The 22,633-nt window shown below is 36.9% G+C and overlaps 1 protein-coding gene across 2 annotated transcripts in view; it reads left to right on the top strand.

The window, feature by feature from the left end:
* The first annotated feature begins 4,959 nt into the window (after positions 1 to 4,959).
* The window catches only part of ETV4 (ETS variant transcription factor 4), a 29,751-nt gene continuing 12,077 nt past the window's right edge, over positions 4,960 to 22,633 (top strand). Inside the window, exons 1-4 of one of the 2 annotated variants that reach the window (XM_072414930.1) lie at positions 4,960 to 5,147; positions 5,750 to 5,838; positions 5,987 to 6,077; positions 6,624 to 6,671. In XM_072414930.1, coding sequence (XP_072271031.1) covers positions 5,782 to 5,838; positions 5,987 to 6,077; positions 6,624 to 6,671 — 196 coding nt within the window. In that variant the 5' untranslated portion in view covers positions 4,960 to 5,147; positions 5,750 to 5,781. Of the gene's footprint in view, positions 5,148 to 5,221; positions 5,342 to 5,749; positions 5,839 to 5,986; positions 6,078 to 6,623; positions 6,672 to 22,633 lie in introns of those variants that run through there. The other variant, XM_072414931.1, reaches the window with a different exon arrangement.

Here is a 22,633-nt window from a genome sequence, read left to right as displayed (position 1 = left end):
AGATGGGAAATATTATGTATGCCGGTGTATCACAGAAGATGCTAATAGTTAAAAGGCATTTGATGCAAAAATTAGCAGTTTTAGTAGTTCTAAAGAATGCACCTACAAGAGCATCAAATTTTAAAAAGACACTTGCAGCGTTTTCATCCTAGTGTTACAAAATGGTAATGAGAAAGATAGCAATGAAAACCTTCTATCTGCTTCAGGGCTAAAAAAAAAAAGTTTAGATGTCTACTGAAGAGCAAACCCAACTAAGAAGATTCTTTACATCTGACAGTTATTATAACAATAACGCCAGGAAAATGTAACACTTAAAACACATATTAGAAATGGCAGTAAAGAAATAGTGCACCCCTATCCTTTTCACAACCAGCCTTTTTAGCCTTAAATGGCTAAAAAAACTGTAAAAGTGTAAGTAACTTATAAAAAGAGGCCAAATGTAAAAAGGAAGAACTACGAACAAGTCTAAAGGGATGTTTTGTCTTTAGGAAAATGTATACACACACACATCACAGAGTCAAATATTGTGCTATTAACATTAGATTTGTGGATTAAAACAATAAAACATTAACTTGGACCTTGGGACTAAAAGGCACCCAGGCAGATCACACAAGAGAGTTTCTTCTGAATTTAGAAGGGGGTGTTTAAGAAGATTTTGAAATTAAAAAGAACAGGTTCTATGTATTGTCAGATAATGCTTCAAATATGATAAGCACAACTGAGAGAGAAAATGAAGAAAGTGGCACACAAATATTTGAGGGTGACAGTTTTGCTTGCATTGAAGAAGAGAACAGTGACATTTTGGATGATATTGCTGAAGAAACATCCAAGCCTATTACTATTCAACAAAGTCTGCAACTAGCAGTAAGAAATGGACTGAAAGATTATCATGCAGCTACTCCAATTGACAAGTAAAGCTGCGTACACACCTGCAATTTTTCTCGTTGGAAAGGATCTTTCACGATCCTTTCCAACGAGAAAAGACTGCACGATGCATGAACGATGCTGTACATACAGCACCGTTCATGCTCTATGGAGAGGGGAGGGGGAGAGCGACGGAGCGGCACCCTGCTGCGCGCTCTCCCCTTCCCTTTCATTAGGATCGGTCGTCGTCCATCGTCCATGGATCCGCCAGGACGGTCGTCGGACGATGGACGACGACCGACTGTACACACGGCAGATTTTCGCCCGATAATTGGCCGATACCGATTATCGGGCGAGAAAAATTTGCCGTGTGTACGCAGCTTAACTGTTGAAGCCAGAGCCCCTAGAACACTGGGGAAGCACTTATTGATGTAGAGTGTTTGCTTGAGCTAAAAGACTTAATGAAGTGTTTTCATTGTCCAGTTCCTTAATAAACGGAAAGTCATTACAAAGAGGTTTAAATATGAAGAATTAATACCTGGCAAATTTTTCTTGGAATGGAAGAGCTTGATATATTGCCTGAACAAAAAGGGAGTGTTATTAGCTAATGGTATTGTATCTTCAATGACAAAAAAAGGTCTTTTACTGGTTAATCAAATCTTGTTAGCTGCTTTTTATGTTGATCCAGTGAGACGAGTTTTATTAAATGATGACCAAATTCCTATAGTAAAAAAGGATATAGTTGTTTGCATGAAGGGGTTACTACCTGCAACACCTGTATCATTGGATAAAGCTATAAGCACTTGTAACTCAGGATCATCCTCTTCAAATGAAGAACTAGACTTTGAAGCCTACTAGGACAAAAAGAAACTTTTAAAAGTAAAGCAACAACACAAACACATAAAAATGACTAGTTTTGAAAGAAATTCCAGCAGGATTTTGCTAAAAGATTTGATCGCTCATCGAAACTATAGCGGAAGCCATCTTTGTTTATTCAGACATTATTAGCCATGTGGCTGGAGCTGTAACAGCAATGCCACCCACCCAAGTCTGTCATTATTTTAAGCTCTGAAAATAATCAAATCAGATTTAGGAGCTTCTATGAAGGAAAATCTAGCAAAAGCAATTCTGTTTTAGAGAACAGTAGCATAGTTAATTTCGGACTATATTTACCAACTATTTTACAGCTACATGCCAAGTTTCATTAACATATGTGCTGTTTTATGTTTTTTTTTTGTTTTGTTTTTGTTTTTTTTGTTTTATTGATGGCTTTAACCACCTGAGCGTTACACTGAGGTCTAGATTTCTGTACCAAAAGTGTTCCACTGTTTTTCATGAAATTTGTTTTTTAAATTGTATACCTGTAACTTACAGAAATATGTCCGAACAAGGGTCTAGCATATATTATGAATATAAAAAATGTTTGAAACACACAATCATGTAAAAAAAAATTACTTTTAATAAAATAAAGGAAAAACACAAAAATCAGCTTAAACATGACTACATAAACAAATCAAAAATACTGAAAATACTGAAAAAGCAATAACTCTGTATATTGTAAAGTACTATATTATTCTAAAACACTTCCCTAGTGTGGCAATTTTTAAAACTTTGATTGTGTATTTATTGGAGTTTGTTTTGAATTATTTTGTATTTGATTGGATACAAGAGTTTGTATCCAATCCAGTGCAAAATATGAATTTGAATTTCCAAGTTATTTACTTTTATTTTATTTTTTTTTATTTTTTTGTATTGGATTGGATACGGGAATTTGTATTCAATCCAATACAAAATGAGCGTTTGAATTTACCAGTTATGTACTTTGTATTATTTTATATTATTTTGTTTTGGATACACGAGTTTGTATCCAATCCAATACAAAATATGAATTTGAATTTACCAGTTATATACTTTGTATTTATTTTGTATTATTTTGTATTGGATTGGATACGGGAGTTTGTATTCAATCCAATACAAAATGAGCGTTTGAATTTACCAATTACACACTTTGTATTTATTTGAATTATTTTGTATTGGATTGGATACAGGAGTTTGTATTCAATCCAATACAAAATGAATGAATGAGTTTGAATTTGAATTTCCCGCACACGCGCCGACGTCATCGCGCACGCAGGGAGAAGCCGAGCGTTTTTTTTTTCTTCCGCCGGACGGCTTCTCGTTTTAGAAGGCACCCGGCGCTGGACGGAGAACAACGCGGGATGATCAGCGGGACCAGGTAAGAAGCCGGCAGGCATCTTGTGTTCCGCCGGCCAGCATCTTACCGGTCCCGCTGGTATAGGAGAAGGCACCTGACGCTGGAGAGGGAGATCGACGGACGACGATCGACGGAACACGAACACGATGCTGGATGAGCACAGCGGGACCAGGTAAGTGGGGATTTTAATGTACGGAAAATCTCGGGGGTTAACCATTATAGCAATTTTTTTTAGCCCGTACCAAGGTTGGGCTTAACGGTCGGGAGGTTAAAGAAGCAAATGTTGTAGTTTATATTACTGAACAAGTAAAGTTGTTCCTTATCCTCATTATATCTGCGGGTATTTTAAAATGTATAGCCACTTGATAAAATCAATGAATAAAACTGTTTTCATTTTGAGTTTTTTTAGTTTAAAACTTAGGCATAAACTTTACTTGTTTGCTGGCAACTACTGGCTTATCAGTAGGGTGGAGCGTCAGCTTCCAGGTCAGGAGGTAATGTTAGCAAAAGCAGACCCTGTCTTCTTACAGAGGTTGAGCGTTGACAGTGATAAAATGCCATGTATTGTTCCATGTTGTTTTAATCAACATGGAACATTAGCATACTTAAATTATTTAATTTTTTTTTAGAAGAGTAGGTGGTACCATAAAATTAGGAGTCCGAGTCAAAGGGTGTTAAAAAGAACATGGCAGTATGGCAAAGGCTACATACACATTTGAAATTTTGATTATCTTTCCTAATTGTTTTCAGCAACAAAGTGTAACAGATGGAATGAGCACTGTACACACAGTGCCGTTCTGTTCAATGGATAGGGGATGGGGAATAGTGAGTGAGTGGCACGCTGCTGTACTCTCCTCCCCTGAAATGTACAGAGGTCGTTCCCCATTGGTCATTTATGGTTCATCTTGATGGATGTACAGGTCAGATCCCTGCCCAAGACAAGTTCGCAGTGGGTGATAATCATCTGATGTACATACAAAGCTGAAGTTTGCTTTCCACCCGAGCCAACCACAAGATTTGTGGGACAATGTCATTCAGACAGATGGGAGACCAAAGTGAAAATATATAGTCATAACCCACCACATTTGGTAAAAACAAACACAGCTTATGGGCACAAACACTTCATACCAACTGTCAAGCATGGTGGTGGAGAGATGGTTTGGGCTTGTTTTGTAGACACAGGATCTGGGCACCTTTCAATCATTAATGAGAGAGGTGCATAAACAAATGTGAGGCCAAATCACTCCATAATTGTGTGAGAGAGACTAAAAAAAATCATGCATAACACAAATACTTCAATTTATTGATGCTTGTAATTAAAAAAAATGCACCATTGTTGTGCCATAAAATTTTATGTAGCAACCCACTACTGTCCTGTAGTTTTATTTTATACAAGAAACTCATTATTTTTAATTTAGTGTTATTAAGATGGAATGTAACGTTAACATATAGAGGGAAGGTGGATGTATCTCAGGCACTCCGTTGGCAGTGTAAAGGGGCCCAGGGCGCTTCTCTAAGTTTGGCCGCTCTGGGTTCCTGTACTTTACCAAACTCTTGTTAAACTCGGTCGCCGCGCTTGTGTGCAGGGATTTCACACACGGCCATTGCTGGAAGTTTTGTGAACAGCGCGTGTCTGTGTACGCCGCGCTCCCTCCCTCCTCCTCCTCCATCAATGAAATCCACTCTGTTCTCTCTTTCCGATTTATGAATGGGTGCCAGAGTTCTCAATGAAACCTTGTCCAGCCCCGCCCCTGATTGGCTGCCGTGCCCACTCCTCCCCCTTCCGTTGGCGGGGCGTGGCCCGAGCGCTCCCATTGGTTGGCGCAGCTCAAACTGGCTTTCATTCACAAAAAAAGTCAATGAAACAAAAGGGAGAAGGGGAAATGTGAGAGCATGAAAGAGGAAACTCACCAATCGCTGCCTCCCCTGGGCAAACAACTGTCTGAGCTGCGAGAAAAACAAGTCCTTCCAAATCAGCACTTTAAATCTGGGGCTGCAAGGCTCCCTCCCCTCCCCTCTGCTCATTTCTCTCCTGCAAATCACAGCCAGCGAGACCTAGAAAGCCAAGGTGAGGGGCATGGAACTGTGTACAGCAACTTATGTGGTGCTAGGGTTCAGCGGGTATAAGAGAGAAGGAGGGAGGGCGAAGGAAGGGGGGAACACGCCCTGGAAAAAAGTAAGCCTGGCCATAGGGATCGCCGAACCCCTCAATCCCACTTTTTCCGTGCGATCGGTGTCTGGGCAGCAGATCGTGCAAAAATAGTGAGTAGTTTCAGCTCAGCGTGCTTGCCCCAGTAAGGTGCGATGCTGTCTTCGAGAGATAAGTGCAGTAGGTGCAGCCATATGTCTTGTCGGTGGAGGACACGGCTGCTGCAGGAGTTCCATGTGTTTTGCTGCAAATCACAACTTTCTGGTGCAAGAAATTTGGGATCATGGCTGGGGCCCCCTTTTTGTTTTTATCACAAGTTTTTTTTTTTTTTGAGTCTAAGCTAGTGTTGGACTGCTTTCAGCTCATGGCTAATTGGCTACAGCTTTCCTGGACTAGACACCCAACTCCCCTCAGTTCCCCCTCCCCCCGTGCATTTTTGTGAATGGGCCTCATTATGTATGCATGTTTGTGCTCTCCATTCATCCCTCTCTCTTTCTCTCCCCCCTTTCCTGTTCTTGCAGCCCAGTCCTCCATGACAACACACAGTTAACAAATGGACCATAGGATGAGAGGTTACCTGGATCAGCAAGTGCCTTATACGCTGACAAATGTGAGTCTTTGCCCTGCGCCAGTGTATTCTGTCTCTTTTATTGATATTATTTTTTTGTTTTTTTTTTCTCACCCACCTATGTCCTTACAGAATACATACACATTAGGCACTTTTTTATTGTGATATTTTATATTTCCATTTTCTGTAGAATCCTCAAAGGCATGGAGACGTGGACAGATACTACATGGGCGGCAAAAGAAAATTCATGGATGCAGATCTACCACCACAAGAATCCGAAGGTAACACCAACTTTTTATTTTCTTTTTCCTATTTGTACTCATGTGGGATCTGTTTTCTGGTAGAGAAGCATCTCCTTTATAAAAAAAACAAAAAAACAAAATGCCATTTTTTGCCTGATAAAATAAGAATGCCATGCTTTGCCAGCACAATAGTACATTTAAATTTATGCTTACAATGTACTAAATAAAAGTAAAAATACAAGGACAGTGCTCTAAATATAATCTATATTAAAGTCAGTTTTATTGAAACAACACAAGATGTGGACCAGACTCTGGCTGCTGGCTAAGTGGGGTTTATTGATCTTAGTTTATCTCAAAAAAATATTCACATTGGATTTGAAGCTCCATCCACATACTTGATATTCCTCTCTGTAGAAATTTGCGTTTCTTTGTATTATAAGGCTTTTTTTTAAGTGATACATCACTTAAGCTGACAGTTTGCAAGCTTTATTTACAAAAATGTATTTATTACATAAATGAGACCTAAAATGTATTGGTAAATAAAATCTGTGGTCTGTAGATTCATGTCGCCTTCTCTTATTTCAGATCTCTTCCAGGATTTAAGCCAATTCCAGGAAGCCTGGTTAACAGAAGGTAAGCTTTAACCCCCAATTATTTCATCACCCCCCCCACCACCACCACCACCCCAAGCACACTATGGTCGGCACATCTGTATTTATTTCTCCTCTCTCTCTATTTATTTTAGCCCTTTCCACAGATGAGCAATATTTTTCTTTTCTGCCAACATTTTGCGACTTGTTTAACTTCGGGATTATGAATAAAACAATTGTGCTGTGTATTTGCTTATGAAAAAGATCTGGCATTTGGCCCACTCCCTCCCCCCTAGCTTTTTAAGTCCATTTTTAAAATGTTTTTATGCATTATTGTTTAGCTGCTACAAACAATTCATGCAAGTGTTGTATTTATTAATACTATTCTGCCTTAAAGAATTTCACTTGTGATTTTTTTGGAATGGAATTTTTATGTAGTGTAACTTGATTTTTTTTCCTTCAAACATTAGTTTGAAAGGGAAGTCAATTCCTTGGAGTCTAATTAGCTGGAGGCAAATGGCATGTTAGATGTAGTTTTGTGCAGTCTGTAAGGTTATTTTCTTGCTGGCTTGAAAGGAATAATCATTTATTCATATAGCACTAACCCATCCTGCAACACTGCAAAAATTGCAGTACTTGGTAATGACTGTAACTCGCATCTTAAAGCTCTTGCTACCACCTATTTACAATCTGTAATGGTTAAGAAATGCTTGAGGGACTTATTCTGATACAGATGACTCCTATTTCTTGAATTTTAGGCTGTTTTATGTGTTATGCAAGTGTTGATGGTAAACTGTGATAAAATGCTTGGGAGTGGTCCCATTAATACACAACAGATTTTGGATGGCTTAAGTTTGCATCAATTTGTTTGTGTAAGATAACTGAATGCTTTATTTTGATATGCAATCCAGTTTTTTTGGGGAGGCTTGTCAATGGTATAAATCTAACAATCGCACAAAAACATATGGTACACATTAACACAGGAAATGACCAAAAGGGTTTCATGCCCATTGGTAATTTAATTCTGTATCCCTGTTGGGTGAGTTGTATTGTAGGATGTTCTTTAGCTTTTGTTGAACTATAGGTCACCTTGAGTGATTAGGTTTTTAATTCCCCCCAAGATGTTAATCTTGTGTAAATCAGCTCAGTGACTGTCTTTCCCATTGCATCATTACTGCAGTGGGTAATTCAAAACAAAAAAAAAAAATCCACTTACCTTCAATCCCACAGACCAGTCGATTGGTCCGGAGGTGTCCTCCATCGGGTCCCTCATTGTCCTGGCATCCGTCTCCGAGACAGGTTCTTCTTCCTACCTCACTCGATGCAGGTGCGAGATCGGGTGACGTAGTTTAGAAAAAAAACTTGCAGTGCTGCACCCTTTAAAAAAAAAAAAACAGAATTTTCACCCTTTTATGTAAATTGTCTTTGAGAATTGTCTACCCTTTTATGTAAAGTGAAATTTCTTAGTTTAGGTACGCTTTAAATGTTCAATTTTTGATCACAGTGTTTGATTGCATCCAGTTTTTACATAAGATGTTTTTTTCCTATGAACAGTGATTGTTTTGAACAGGATTGTTACTTTGAAGATTTCAAAATGTAAGCTATTAAGGCTATATGTACTCTAGTGTTCAGTAAGGCCTTGATCAGTGTGTAGTGTTTGGACAATGAACTGGCTCCTATGTTTGTCTTCTACATATTTCAAATATTTTAATCCATTTTGACTTTAAAGTGCCACCAATAAATATGAAGTTATTCACAGAACACATATTTGTATGCCTTTCTATTGGAGTGTCATGCAATGTATACTTCAAGTGGTGTTGTCCACCTGACAGTTTAGGTGGATGTTCAGTTAAAAGTAGGAGATGCTTACTATAAAGGGAAAATACTTTGGTGGTCAAAATATATCACTTCAAAAACATTTGTATGTAAACCCTAAATAAATAGTTCAGTATGTTTTGACATCACTGTATACAATTTTCATTTACAATCTATCAGTTAGCAGATTTACAGTTTGCGTTGCTTGTTTGTTTTGGGCTGCCTATCAAAGTTTGCGCACACCTAATGTAGAGCTGGTAGGCAATCCAATAGCCAAGTGAAAGGGTGCTCAAGCCAGGCTTACTGCTCATTGCTAGCTTAGCCTTAAAGGCACAAAACTGTTATCAATTCTGCACAGTTTACCAAATCCAAACACTTACATAGAGTAAAAACACAACGAGAATGAACAGCCCTGCCTGAAGGGAACTTGTAATACAAACGGTAAGGCATGTATACAAGATATCACCTTTAGGTTATTAACATAAAGGTAAGGTTGGTAAGGGTTCAGAAGGTATTAGTAATCACTTTTGACAGCAAGCTTGGTTTGATGAAAAAAAAGACAAGGAATAGGGTATGTAGACGTTAATCCTCTTAGCTTTGCATAGGATGGGGCTATAAATAGGGCAGGACATTTATTCAATGGAGTAGAAGAGGCAGTTTGGCAAGTACCTGAGGATGGGGTCCAAGATATACATAGAGACAAGTTTTCTGAAGACAAGGAATGGTATCCTAAACGTTATTCCTATGTTTATTGTAGGTCATTGGAAAGACTATATAGGTATATGAGAGGTGGTAGGAACTTTCCTCTCCTCCCTCCTGTGTCACTGTATGTATCTGTTATTTGTAAACCTATGTGGAGCAAAGTGCTGCGTAATATTTTGGTGCTATAAAAATACTGTTTATTAAAAATAATGTTTTTTTTCAGTAGTATTCCTTAACACAATGGACCAACCTGCAGTTTATTGCTCATTTTAAAATAGACTGCAGAGATATACAAATAATTCCTTTGTCTCTAAACCAACTGGATTCTGAATTGTTGATTTACAACACAGACAAATATATAGCTCCTTTTTCCAAACTACCACATTCAGCTGGTTATAGGTCTGTTGCACATCAATGAAACATAAGGATGCCATGGTTTCTATGGAGTGGAATTTTATTATAAACTGTATAGGTAACAGTTTTGTTAGTTAAAGACAAGAAAGGGGTAATGTTGCAATAGTCAAGAGGAGAAATCATAGGTATATGGACTGGCAGTTGGTTGAATCTAAAAGGGCATACTTTAGAGATGCAGTAAAAGCAGAAGTACAAGAATATAGAGATTTTTTCAAAATAATGCATTATTATGCAAGAGCTATAGCAAGGCAGTCCACATGTGAAATAAGCAGAATGAAGCTGAAGAGAAATTTGACAAGTAGCGGCTGCATAGTTTACAGTGGAGGAATAAGTACAAAGTGAGAAAGTCGGTAATGGGGAAGGGGGTTTAGTATGTGAATAAAGTATTAAAAGAGCCACAACAATATATAGGCTGAGATTTGTGTGTGATGGTAAAATACAATAAAATTGTACATTTGATTATGTTCTCTTGTTTTGGTGCAATGGGTCTGAATGAAGATGGACTCAAATGTGGTGGTGGTGGTGATGATGTAGTATAACATAGAGTATTGTGTTTGCCTAACTTTGAAAACAGGTTAAAGTAACGATTTGCAATTTTTGGTCTGATTTTCTCCTACTGCATTGAATACAGTAAATTCTGCTAGGATTAGAGGCAACCTTTCCGGTAGAGATTGCATTGCCAACATCTAAATAATCATTTATCACGTGGAGTTGTTACTCAATCACAGAAGAAAATATCAAATCTGGAAGGCAAAGACCTCTAGGATTTGAAGATTAGTGTCAAGTTGTTGCCAAAAGGTTAAACTAAAAGACTACCACAACTAAAAGATAGAAAGGATAATACAGATCAGATGCACTTTGAAGAGTCGAAAAAAGTGATGGTAGAAAAAAGACCAAATTGCAGCAGTAAGCAGAAAGTCACTATGACCAGTCCTGTTGCCAAGTCTTATATGTAATAATTAGGCTTTAGTGTTGCAGCAGAAGCAGTGTCTGACGAAACCACCAATGTTTTGATGAGTACAAAAATATTGAGGTTACTCTTAAAGTAATTAGGAATTTATTGTTTGCCTGCAGTGGTAGGAGACCTTTAAATCCCTGGGTTCTGGGCTGTCTTATTTGGAGGGTTACCCTTTACTATTTGTTACAGAGATTAGAACAGGAAGTCTCTCCAAAATAGTCTGCTGTCACTAGAATGTGTCCCAATTTGAAGATTTGCTTTCACCTTTTCATCTGGTGGCAGTTGAGACACAGACCACGTCAAAATCTTGGTTTAATCCCCTAACCCAAATGAAGTAAAAAAGGTGTTTTTGTTTTGTAATTTAGTGCATAGACAATAGATAAGGTATTTCCTGGTTGTGTTGCTCATACTTACTACTTGTGAATAATTTCAGTGAATCATTTCAATAATATTATATTATGCAATGGTGGTATAGCCCTGATCTTTTCTGTTATTTTAATGTGTTAGGGGTTGTGTCTTGTGCATTGGCTACTACTGTACTGACACATTTCTTGTGTTCCCTAATTACCAACACATAACATACATGAGCATTAAAATGTTTTTCTGTTTTGAGGGAACTATAATAATGATGCAAAAGGAGTCGGTCATTCATGTAGAGAAAAAGTTGACTCAAAATCCTAGAAGCTGAACTTTACATGTGCTTGTTTTTTGTAGTGGTGTAATTTTGCTCTTTTACTAAATTACCTATCCTATGCACGTCCTAGAGAGCATGAAGAGGTTAAATAGACTAATGAACATGGGATTTGCAGTTTAACAATTGGATCAGAGAAATGAGGGTGCCAATACTGTTGCTTGGTTATTGTACAGTCAGACATTGGACTGTCACTTCCAATGCAGGTGAGCATACAAGTCTCTGCACTACTTGCAATCATGGATATTTTAGGAACTGGAATTTGCCACCTTAAGTTCAATAGACCCTAAAATGTAAGCATTCTGCATCCTTCTTCAAGGACCCATCCTGTAGCCGGAATCATGCTTTTTAATATCGGAATAGCAAAGTCAATCAGAGCCCCGGTATCCATTTGGTTTGATATCACGGGTAGGTCTGTGTTATATCTGTTGCTTCAGACATCACAATATGGTTTAGATTTGGACACAAAAATGTAACACTTTGTTTTCATTGTAGTATAGATTTAACTGCAGACCTGTTTAATTCATGTTTTTGGTGCTGATATTTTTTAGTTTTTGTGGCTACTGGATTACATTTTGTTTCTATATTTTTTGTAAGTCACCAATATTGGCGACATTTTGTAGTATTTCATTCTTATCTTTCACAAACGAGAAGGGTTAGTAAATCATATGAGAAAACTGGTAAATGCTTTTATTTTACTGCTCCAGTAAAACTTTTATGTCTCTGGTTATGATCCTATTTAATGTCATACCATTTGTGATGTGTCATAAATGCTTGCATAAACTTGTGTTTGTTTGTTTTTTGTTTGTTTTGTTTTTTAATATTTGAATATAAGTGTTTTAAGTAGGATTTTGCTGTAAGACAGTTTACTTGGTTTTAAGGACATGTCAATTACAAAACCTATATAGTAATTAAATCAAATTTAAATAAGTTGACCATTAGCCTATATTTTCTCATTTATTTCTCCTGTACACCTTAGACTGGGAGTATTAATTGTTTTTTTTCCAGTCTATCCCTGATAGAACAACTTGTTTCTTTTTTTTCCTTAGTCAGGTTTGAAGTAGTTGTGTGAATGTTTGTCTAGCTCATGATCATATTTAAGCTTAGCACAATGATGATTGAACTGTTTTGCTAATGAATACGTTATTCCTGCTGATTCCTGAAATGCTTTCCATTACTATTGTGAATTATTTTTTTTTAATAAATATGGGGCAGTATATTGTATAAAACACCAAAATAATTTTAACGTAAAGGGAAATAAATAGGAAATTGTTCGCTGCAGAACAATGCCTGTATTCTTAGAAATCTAAAAATGGGTTCACAAAATACACAATATTGTAAATAACACTTATGACTTATGATAAGTTGTGGTTGGTAAAATATGTTCAACTTGTGCATTTTTCATAATGTATATACAGAGACAGATAAAACTATATTAAAATATGATTGACACTCATCATAGCAAAAGGAAAAAGTGAGAAGGTTTTACGTTAGATTTGGTGATCAGGTACCTACAACTTTAAAGTAACAGGATATATGCAAAACATATACATTCTCTATTTAGAAATGAGATAATATTTGGCTTTGTTTTGATTTGGAAGACTTAGATTAAAAAATGGCAATGATACAGGTTGCTGGTTACACATTTGGCTGTTAGTGATTAAAGGACTCGGTTGTAAAACATCTTGATTAGTATTATAGGGTCTACTATAGTTTTAGGCAATTGGTGTCTAATTGAAGCCTTTGATGTTCCAGTTCAGAAAGTCTTCATCTCAAAAGTGTTTATAGAGATATGGGAAGTGGCAAAGCTTAAGATTGTACTGTTGATTTAAAAGAACTCTTATCTGCCTGAAAATCTGCATTACCCTTGCTGACAGAGAAGGGACATAATATGTTGAAATTCCAGGGGTACCAATTTTTAACAAATAACACCTATGTAGCAGCAGAGCAGGGATCAAGGTAAACTGCACAAGAGCATGTTCCCACTTAGTTTTGTCTGCAAGTTTTTATTTTTTTTTTATTTTTTTTTTATTTTTTTTTGTTCCCTTTGGTTCTGACAAGCTGGTCGAGCAACCACATGTTTTGATCTGTATGAGGTCTGCCATGTTTAGGTACACAGATCTTTGTGTATTCTTTTAAGTCTTTTCTACACTTTATATTGCCAGCGAGAAAATCAACACAAATGAATTGTATAATTATTGAGGTAGAAACCTAATGGTTTCCAAAAGATTTTAACTTTCAATACAATGTTGGCCAGTAAAGAGTATCCAGACTTTCGACATAATATGTGTTTCAAACGAACTTCAAACTTTTTTTTTTTTTGGCCATAGTGGTCTGTTTTCTTTGTCATACGATAAAAAACATTTGTCCCAACTGTACAATAGAAATTCACAATGACTTTAGAGGACCTAGACTAGTCCAAAGCTGCCCATAGAACTGTTGGGGCACAATTAGTCTGCACAATTTGTCATTAAAAAAAAATAAAACTGATGTTGTAAGAAAAGCTTTTGTATATTCAAAGAAGTTTAAGTGTGTATCCAAAACTTTTAAAATAATGTGTAGAAGGAGTAGAATTCTGTGAGGGTCTGTTTTTGTTTTGTCTCAGTTACTGCTGGGAAGTTATGTTCTTGTGACCATTATCAGAACGTGTGGAAAAACTAATTATGTTGTCAAAGTAAATCTCCCTTTTTTCAAACAGGTGGCAAAAATTGAGATTTTAACAATTCTTGTCTCTATCCAAAATGAAAAAGGTTTCTTTTAGATATACTTTAAATAAATACTTGTCAGGGGTTTCTCCTCTTTTTCAGAATGTATTAACTGAAATCCTTTGAACTTCAAGCCATATGGTTAGGCCTTCAGCCTGCACAAGGGCTTAAGCAAACTAGGACTCTTGGTGGAGGTCTTAACAGGAAGTAATAGGTGATGAAGGTACAATAGCAAACTCTTAGGTCTAAAGTGGTATTGCCTTTGATGTGCTAATAAACATGCTTACTCAGCCTTACTTCCTTAAGGGCACCACTGCTATCATCATTGAAGCTGATTAGGAATTTGATATGGCTAGTAATGAAAGTAGACCAGTTTAACTGTTGTTTGTGATCCATGTAATACTCTCTCTTTTGGAAAAGTGCAAACACTATAATAGATTCAGTTTACTAGGCAATGGTCTATGGAAATAGTCAAATGTATAATTAATTAAAAGTCTAATATTTTTCTCACCAAAAACTTCCAGGAGAAATCCATTTACCTGAAAAAATGTGTAAACTTAGCAATTTAAAAATAAATAGCTATAGTACCTGCACCTATATTTGGGGGAAAGTATATAAAAACTTGCGTGATGCTCCCCACCTATTCCACAGCTATGTATTTGTGACCATCAGCCCTGCCTGCAAAAAGTATACTGATGTTCTTGTGGTCATGCAAAAGTTTTGATGTAAAAGGTGATGAAAAAAAAGTCTCGGTGGGTTGGTGTTCTGAATGCCATTCATACAATGCTGTAGTTAACTATACATGTACACCTTGGAGCACATGCACTGCCCAAAATAAAGCAACATTCAACCTACCTATCGTATCTCAATTGATAATTACTAAAAGCTGCTGAAGGTCTACTTTTGACATAGTGGACTATCATTTCATTAGAGAATTAGGAATGGTATTTGCCTCAGATTTCTACATATAAAAAGTATATGTTTGCATGTAGTTAGTTTTAGTTAGTTTGGCTGAATTAAATATAGCGGTTCTAAGTTTATGGGAGCATTTGCAGTTGTTGTCAGGGAATTCCTTGATAAGCTGTCCCGGTTTTCGACAACTGAGCACTGAAACTTTTGTTTTTCCCTGTTTTTTTTTCCCCAAAACAGATCTAAAATAGAAATGGCTTCATGTTTGTGGTTACTTGCTGGCAGCAACCAAAGCTCTGTATTCTGAGTTCTGCCTTTTTTTTTATGTAATTATACTTTGGCACAGACACGCTCAGGTCCTCATATTGCATCATCCTGCCTCCAAAACAGGGAACGTTTTCAAATGCTAAAACATATATTTTTTTTCTAGAAATCTGCATATGGGTTATTTATTCTTCTCCTTTCTGCACCTCTCTGACTACAGTATTCTCTTATTAGAAGTGCATGAAAAAATCCTAATTACCTGGCCGCCAGTGCAGCCTAGTATTCGCAGTACTCCGTAGATAAAAACTCTGACCTCTGGGTGTAAGTTGGTTCTGGATATTGATGCCTGAATATTGATATTAACAGGCAAAAATAATTTTCAAAAGGAAGTCAATATTAGAAGTCTGTGTATTTTTACTAAAAACTTTTACACTTCAAAGAACATGCACAGTTTGGCAACATCTTGTTCATGGACAAGAATAAGCAGAGGCACATGTAAAAAAAGTGTGAAAAAATTCATAAACATAAACATTCAAAACATTATTGGCTGCACTTGTCGTTGTTTTTTTACCAGCTTTATTGTATAGTTTTTGTATTCTAGTGTATGTAATTTTGTATGTGTACACATAAACTTGGTGTTTGCATGTTTTAACCCTAAATCAATATTATGGCTTGATAATGGATTTAATACACATGAAAATGTTTAGTTAAATTGGTCAAGATTGAATTAGGTGGGGCTAAAAATCCTTGTTAGCTTTACAGTTATATGACTGGAGTAAACTAGTAGCTTTTTATTTTTTAAATAATCAAAGAGTTTGATTGCTGTAAAATTTATTTCCAGAATCCTCTGCAGGCACATGGCTTAAAGGTATGTATGTTAAGTGCCACCCTAGCTGGGCAGCAGCCCTGTTTCCACTGTTCTGGCTCCAGCATACACCAAAAGCAACACAGGTGCTCTTATTATAATACACTTTCTGAGGACCTTACCAGACGTTTATCCTTTAGTTTCCTATTTGGAAAACATTACAGTAATGGAAGTTTTTGGACAGGGTTGCCTTGTTTATACTGCTTTACTTGTTAAAAAATCACATCCAACAAAAGCACATCCAACATCAGCATTTATAAGAAACAGGACATATTAAGCTGTAGTTATTAGCAGAAGAGTTTCTGGCTTTTGCTTATGGAAAAAGAAGGATGTTAAGTAACTTTCTGCTCCCTCCTGACTCAATCTGCACACGATCTATGATTCTTTCCTTGTGACTTTATAGCTTTCTGAGATGGTTAATGATGCAAGTTGGACTATCCTTGATCCCTCCACTATTGGGATGTTGGGTGGCTTTGGGTAGATTAATTAACTAAAGAGCAGCATCAGGTGAAGATGATCCCTGTAAAAAAAAAAAGAAGTGTACCGCTGTTGAATATATTGGATTATACCATACAAGTATGCTAAATCTAAAATTGTTTGTAGGTAATGATGTCAAAATCCAGCAATTTAGAATTTCATGTATGTTTAGAGTACACTCACTCTATCTGATCCTCCCCTGGTTTTGTTTTCAAATTCTTCTTTGATTTGGCTTTTGCTAAATTTACAAAATGTATGGGGGTAGATGTGGTGTTGTGAATAACATTCTATTTTTTTCTCTTAAACTATGCAGATGGGCCCTTATTTAGCACACCTAAGAAAGTCTGAGGGCTTTTTCACAATGCAGTCCCAACAACACAATAGGCAAATTACCTTATGTTCTATAGATTTATTTGCTCTAAAAAAAATAAACAGTTATGCATAGAACAATGCATGGCTGGTGCTTTTTTAAAGTACATAAAGTTGTAGCCAATAAAAACAATTCAATAATTCCAATGAAAAATGCTTCAGTCCGAAAAAAATATATACATTTAACCTCTATGGCCAGCCTAAACCTCACATCACTTTTGACAAGCATGTACAACAGGCACAACAGTTAAAAAACTATCAGGATTTATTTGGTTTTAATATGCAAAGGGTTTCTGTCTTTCTGTCTCAAATTGTTTAAGAATTAAGATGCATCATGTTTCTTGGTAGCTATTGTTACTGAAAAGAAAACTAAATACAATTAAAAAAAAAACTAGGGAGCTGGTTACACTAGTAAGAGTTAGTAGACTGAGGGTTTGCATGTTTTATCTGTCTGTGTGCATTGAAATCACTGGTGGTGTGCAGTGTTTGGATTAGGTCAGGGCACAATGGAAATATATTTAAATTTCCATGTGAGTAGATAAAATAAAGGCCATTTCCTTCTTACAAATGAAAGATAGGTGTTAAGAAACGGGAAGCACTGGGATGGCTGGGGGTCAGTCTGCTACTACACAATACCAGGTTTGCAGAGATGTGACCCCTTGAAAACCCTAAGTTTGTCACTTTTCCACTCACGCCTTCGGTTGAAATATGACTAATGATTGTTTTGCTATATGCTACATAATATATTACTCCAAGATTGTACTGCTGCATAATATGTTGTTGCTATCCTGTTTTATTATAATAATAATAATAATAAAAAATAATACTCATATGGACATTTCTTTGTTGTGGATACAATACAAATCCTCATACTGAACAATGTGACGGGTTCACTCTAGAGGTGGCAGAATTGGCAGACTGGACTTGCCCTCCACTTGCTTCTAGTAGTCACATTTACCAGTCCAGATAAATCCCCTGTTGCAGAACATGCGACCCTCTCGTTTACCTTCGCTCAAGACGACATCAGGTCTAATTATTTAAAGTTTGGATGATCTGCATAGTGTAAAGCTCACTTTCAGTAAGGGAAAACTGGTAAAGTACAAGTTTGTATTTTTTTTTTAAATTACATTATTTAAATAAAAAAAAAAAAAAAAATCAAAATTTCTAAAACCTTAGCACCCCTGGATTGCTTGCAAGTGGTTAAAGTAGGCATTTTCTGTGCAAATGCCCAGCAACTGGGGAGGGGTGGTAGTGGTGGTGGTGGGGGGGGGGGGGATTTAAGAAGCAGAAACCCCATCAATACCCTAATGTTTGTTAATCACATTTACATACAAAATGCCTTTCAAAGTTCATAATTTGTTAAGAACCACTTAGCAGGGGCTTTGAAAGCATCTTATTCATGATCACGATACTACATGCATGGTATCCGGACCATAAGAAATTGCAATGCAGCAGCACTACCTGCTAAATGCCTGCCAAAAATTAATTTTCAACCAATCACATTTTAATAAGCAATTAAGAAATATAACATTCCTTCCTTCACATTTCTAAGCGGTGAAAGGCTTGAATACCCATCTGAACAAGTCTTCAAAGTAACTTGTGAGAGAAGTATGGGGCTTTGATTGGAACACTGTGTTAAAGAGGAACTATGCTGAAAACTCAAAATAAAAACAAAAACACACTTCCCTTCAATCCCGCAGGGCAGGCTGGTCAAAAAAAAAAATTGACAATCTCACTGCGCATGCGTGAGATCTGCAAATTTTTCTCTTTGAGCAAAAAGGCTTCTTTTGTGCATGCCCGAGATGCTCGGGCATGCGCAGAAGGAGCGCCCAGCCTAGGCGGCCGAGAATTAGGAGGCGGTGCTGATAAAAAAAAAAAAAAAAAAGGTAAAGAATTTGTACCTTACATAAAAGGGTTATCTTAAAGGTTTAGGCACGCTTAAAGGGGGTCAGGCTACTAGAGAGCCAGACTGCTGGTTGTGTGTGAGAGCAGATCTCAGATTCTCCAGTGCAGATTATTTAAGTAAACTAGCATATTTCTATATACGCATTACATGATAAATATACAGCATTTAATTAGGCTTTATTATAGTAATTTTAAAGTGCAGTAATTCTTGACAAACAATTTGATTTAGTTTCCGGCAGACACTTCGTTCTTTCCCAGCTTTCCCTGATGGCTAATACTTGTGCATATACTTCAGAAGATGAGCACTGTAGAATATCTAACCACATTTTTTACTTTTAAATTTAAACTATTAGCAATGCCGTAATTGTATTTAGCAATGCCGTAAATTGTCATGTTAACCTTGGCCCAGCATTTCTGAAGCCTTTTGCTCACTTAGCAGAGATCCTTTACTTCCTATATCACCTTTCAGTACTTTGTGCTAACATGCCAATGCTTATAAATAGTGTGTGCTATCTGAGGATGGAATATTGGAATGCACCGGAAGTAACACTGCCAGTTCAGTGCTTGGTATTCAACTAATATTACTCTACGACTGACAGATAATAATACTTCCTTCCCAAATGTCAGAGTGCAATCCCTAACCTATTAACTGAAGTACTAATTTTAGACTGGCAAGGTGCATGGAATTGATAAAGAACAAATGCACACTTTTAACCTATAGGTAAATAATTAACAGACATAAGTGTTTTGTAAAGCAAAGAAATAGCTTAGTTTTTTGTGTTAACCACACAATGTAGTTGGGTCTAAAATGGTACAAATGCAACAAAAGAAGTACAATTGGGTATTTAAACTTTGACCATGGGTACACACCATACCTACAGTCAAGCATGAAGGTGGTAGCTGACTGGTCTCCTCCTCTTTCTTCATCCAGTTTAGAGAGACGGCCATTAAGGGAGAGTCCTAGTAGTACCAAATCTGCTAGGAATTAATAAGGCTTAGCAAATTTTTGGTATCCACCTGACTTGTTCACAACTTATCCCTGGGATCTTCTGGGCATAGCCTATGATTTGCGTTGTGCAGGAACTGGAATGCTCCAGAAATAATTGATTTTATGTTGAACTATTCAAAATTATTACAATTGATCACAGGAAAAAAAAGAACAATTTCATAGCTTGTTCTATGGAGAAGTTGGTTACTCCATATTGTTTACAAGTGGTGTGTGTCTTCATTTGAGGCTTCAGAGACAACAAAATGTGAATATGGGGGTGATTCTTTTCCAAACCTACTGGATATACAATGTGACCATTTTATGAACTAGTAGATATGGCAAAAGCGGACAAATATTAGTCAAGGTCACTTTGTTTAAATGACACTAACTGGGACCTTGGCTTTGATGTGTCCAGGGAAATATGTGCATGCATTTGTATTGTGAATACTGGCTTTAAATAGATTTCCTCCCACAGTGCATAAAACAGCAGTAGACCGATTGGTATGTAAATAGATAGGCATTCAATGTTAAATGAAGTAGGATGAGGTGAAAAGCTTTTTTGAACTAACTACACACTGGACCACAGCACTAATAAAAACAAATCCTGCATGCTTTGGGGTGCTAAAGTGCACATTCATACTGCAGTTACTTCAAATGTGCACTAAAATGTGTCTTTGGGCTCTGTTTCAGACCTGTGCACAAGCTACAGTAAGACCAAACTATCACTCTCATTGCAAGAAAACAATCTACCTGAGCTTCCTCTGGGCAGTACTGTGCTCAGTAAAGCAGTTATATTTACATACATGCAACGAGCTTAAGTGCACGTGCATTAGTTTATACTGTATACGTGACATTGGAGTGCGATTCACTAAAAAAGGCAATGCATCTCAATCCAAATAGACCTAATGTGTTTTGCATAAATGTGCATTGCCATAGGCAAATAGGCATGAAACTACATACCTTGCACTGATGTATAATAAATAGCCTAAACTGTTACATGCAATTTAGAATAAATGTATGGAGTTTACACTGTAAACCAGCATGTCTAAATGCACCGTTTGCTAAGAGGCATTAAAAATAGTGTGCATGACTCACATCCCAAAATAAGCAATAAATGCTTTGTTTTTGTTTTAAAGAGGCTTATTCAGCTTGAAGTCATTTAAATAAAATAAGTCTTGGTGATCCTGCCATTAAGCTCCTCAATCAGGCATGTCCTGCTATAGGTAACAAATCTTTCTCGCCTCAATGAGACTACAAGCTCCAGAGCCATTCTACATTGTAAAGACATGGCCCAGTGTTGAAGCCATTGTAGGAGCTCAAGCAGGAAATGGCTGCACCACAAATAGCGATGAATAAAACGTGTAAAAATGCATGGTGAAGGATGCACAGATGTCATTTAGTTAGCGTTTACATCTGTTTTAAGGATTACCAGGTCTTTGGTACACATCTTTGGTGTGCTTTGGTTTACTGTAAAGTGTTTTGTGCAATGAAAATTATTGACGTCGATTTAGTCAAGCGAACACAGTGCTCGTGGGTAATGGTGTTTGTTCATTCATGGCAATTGCTGCAGCCAGCCTGCTGTAATTTTTATCAATGATCACCTGAGCGTTGGGCAATCTGTTTAGATTATACTTTGTGCTGGGAGGGTGAAGGCTGCACTCAGTGACCTGGATTACAGATCTGTGATCAAGTTTTACTGCTATAAAAATAAGGAAGACTGACAGATCATCTTTCAGGTTTTTGGCTGCAGGTTTCTTGTTTCTTTTAGTAGTCCAATCAGGCACTGCACCCAAAATAACAGTAAATAAATATGCTTTCTCTCTTTTCCTGCAGTGAACACTTGGCTGTGGTTTATATTTTTAGAGTAATTCTGTGCAAAACATCATACAACCTCATGACTCAACTGTGCATTTATTTTTTTTGTGTGGAAGTGGTCTGTAAATGTATTTTTAAATGATTGTGGAAATTTATTCTAAATATACCATCCCAAATTTTTACTTTAATGGTAAACGGGGCTTCTGTAAGGCTTTAAGGCTTTTATTTCTTGTAGTAACCCATTGAGATCAGGAGGGGGGGGGGGGCATCTGGAGTGCGCCATACTTTTTCCTCTTCCCTACCCTTTTTCTTTTCCTTCATCCCTTTGCAGAGGAAAATATTTGAATGCTTGGCTCAGCTGAATGTTTAAGTAAGGACCCACTGAGACTCGTGCTGGATATGACTACTATAACTGAGGTCACTTGCAAGATCAACTGTAAAACAGGATAAAATTCTATGGCTTTGCACCAAACCTCTGTACCTGTCACAGGATCTGTACCTGTCACAGGAGATATGCACACCTGCCATTGCTTGACTCATGAAACATCTAGTTATCCTGCTGTATTTCACTTTAATATACAGCATCTAAATCAGAGGTCTGGAAGTGTTTATAAATTAGTAAAAAAAAATTTTCCTTTTTCTTTTTTTTTTTGGTCAGTCCCTGACTAAAAAATTTTCAAACCATTAGTTAAAAGAAAAGAACCTCAACATTTGGCCTTTATAGTTAACTTATGACAGGTGCAATTTACTTTTGACGTTTTCTTTGGTGGTGTTTGTATGCATTACAGGCAGTAAATTTAATTTCTATTCGTGCATTGGATAAATGTCCTGTATTCTGCATTTGGGTGCATTCACCCCTTCAGTGCACCATTCTTATTATTTGAACTGACTAGTCCTTAGGAAAACCCATTTATGGTAATGTACGTAACCAATAAGTTGAGGTAGGAAGGACCTTTCCAATACAATGATGGTGTAAAGGATGGAGTAGACTTATTTAAGACTGCTGATATTAATGTTATGGATACCTTACTGTAGTGGCAGTGATATTGATGTAATGTTCAGCTTTTTCTCTATTTGCTTACTTTATTTTTTTACACTTGCCACAAACACCCACAGTTTATTAGATCT

Source organism: Pyxicephalus adspersus, chromosome 6 (assembly GCF_032062135.1).
Source record: "Pyxicephalus adspersus chromosome 6, UCB_Pads_2.0, whole genome shotgun sequence".
Classification (NCBI taxonomy): domain Eukaryota; kingdom Metazoa; phylum Chordata; class Amphibia; order Anura; family Pyxicephalidae; genus Pyxicephalus; species Pyxicephalus adspersus.
Note: the sequence above shows the minus strand (reverse complement) of the source record. Positions and strands in the feature narration are given on the sequence as shown.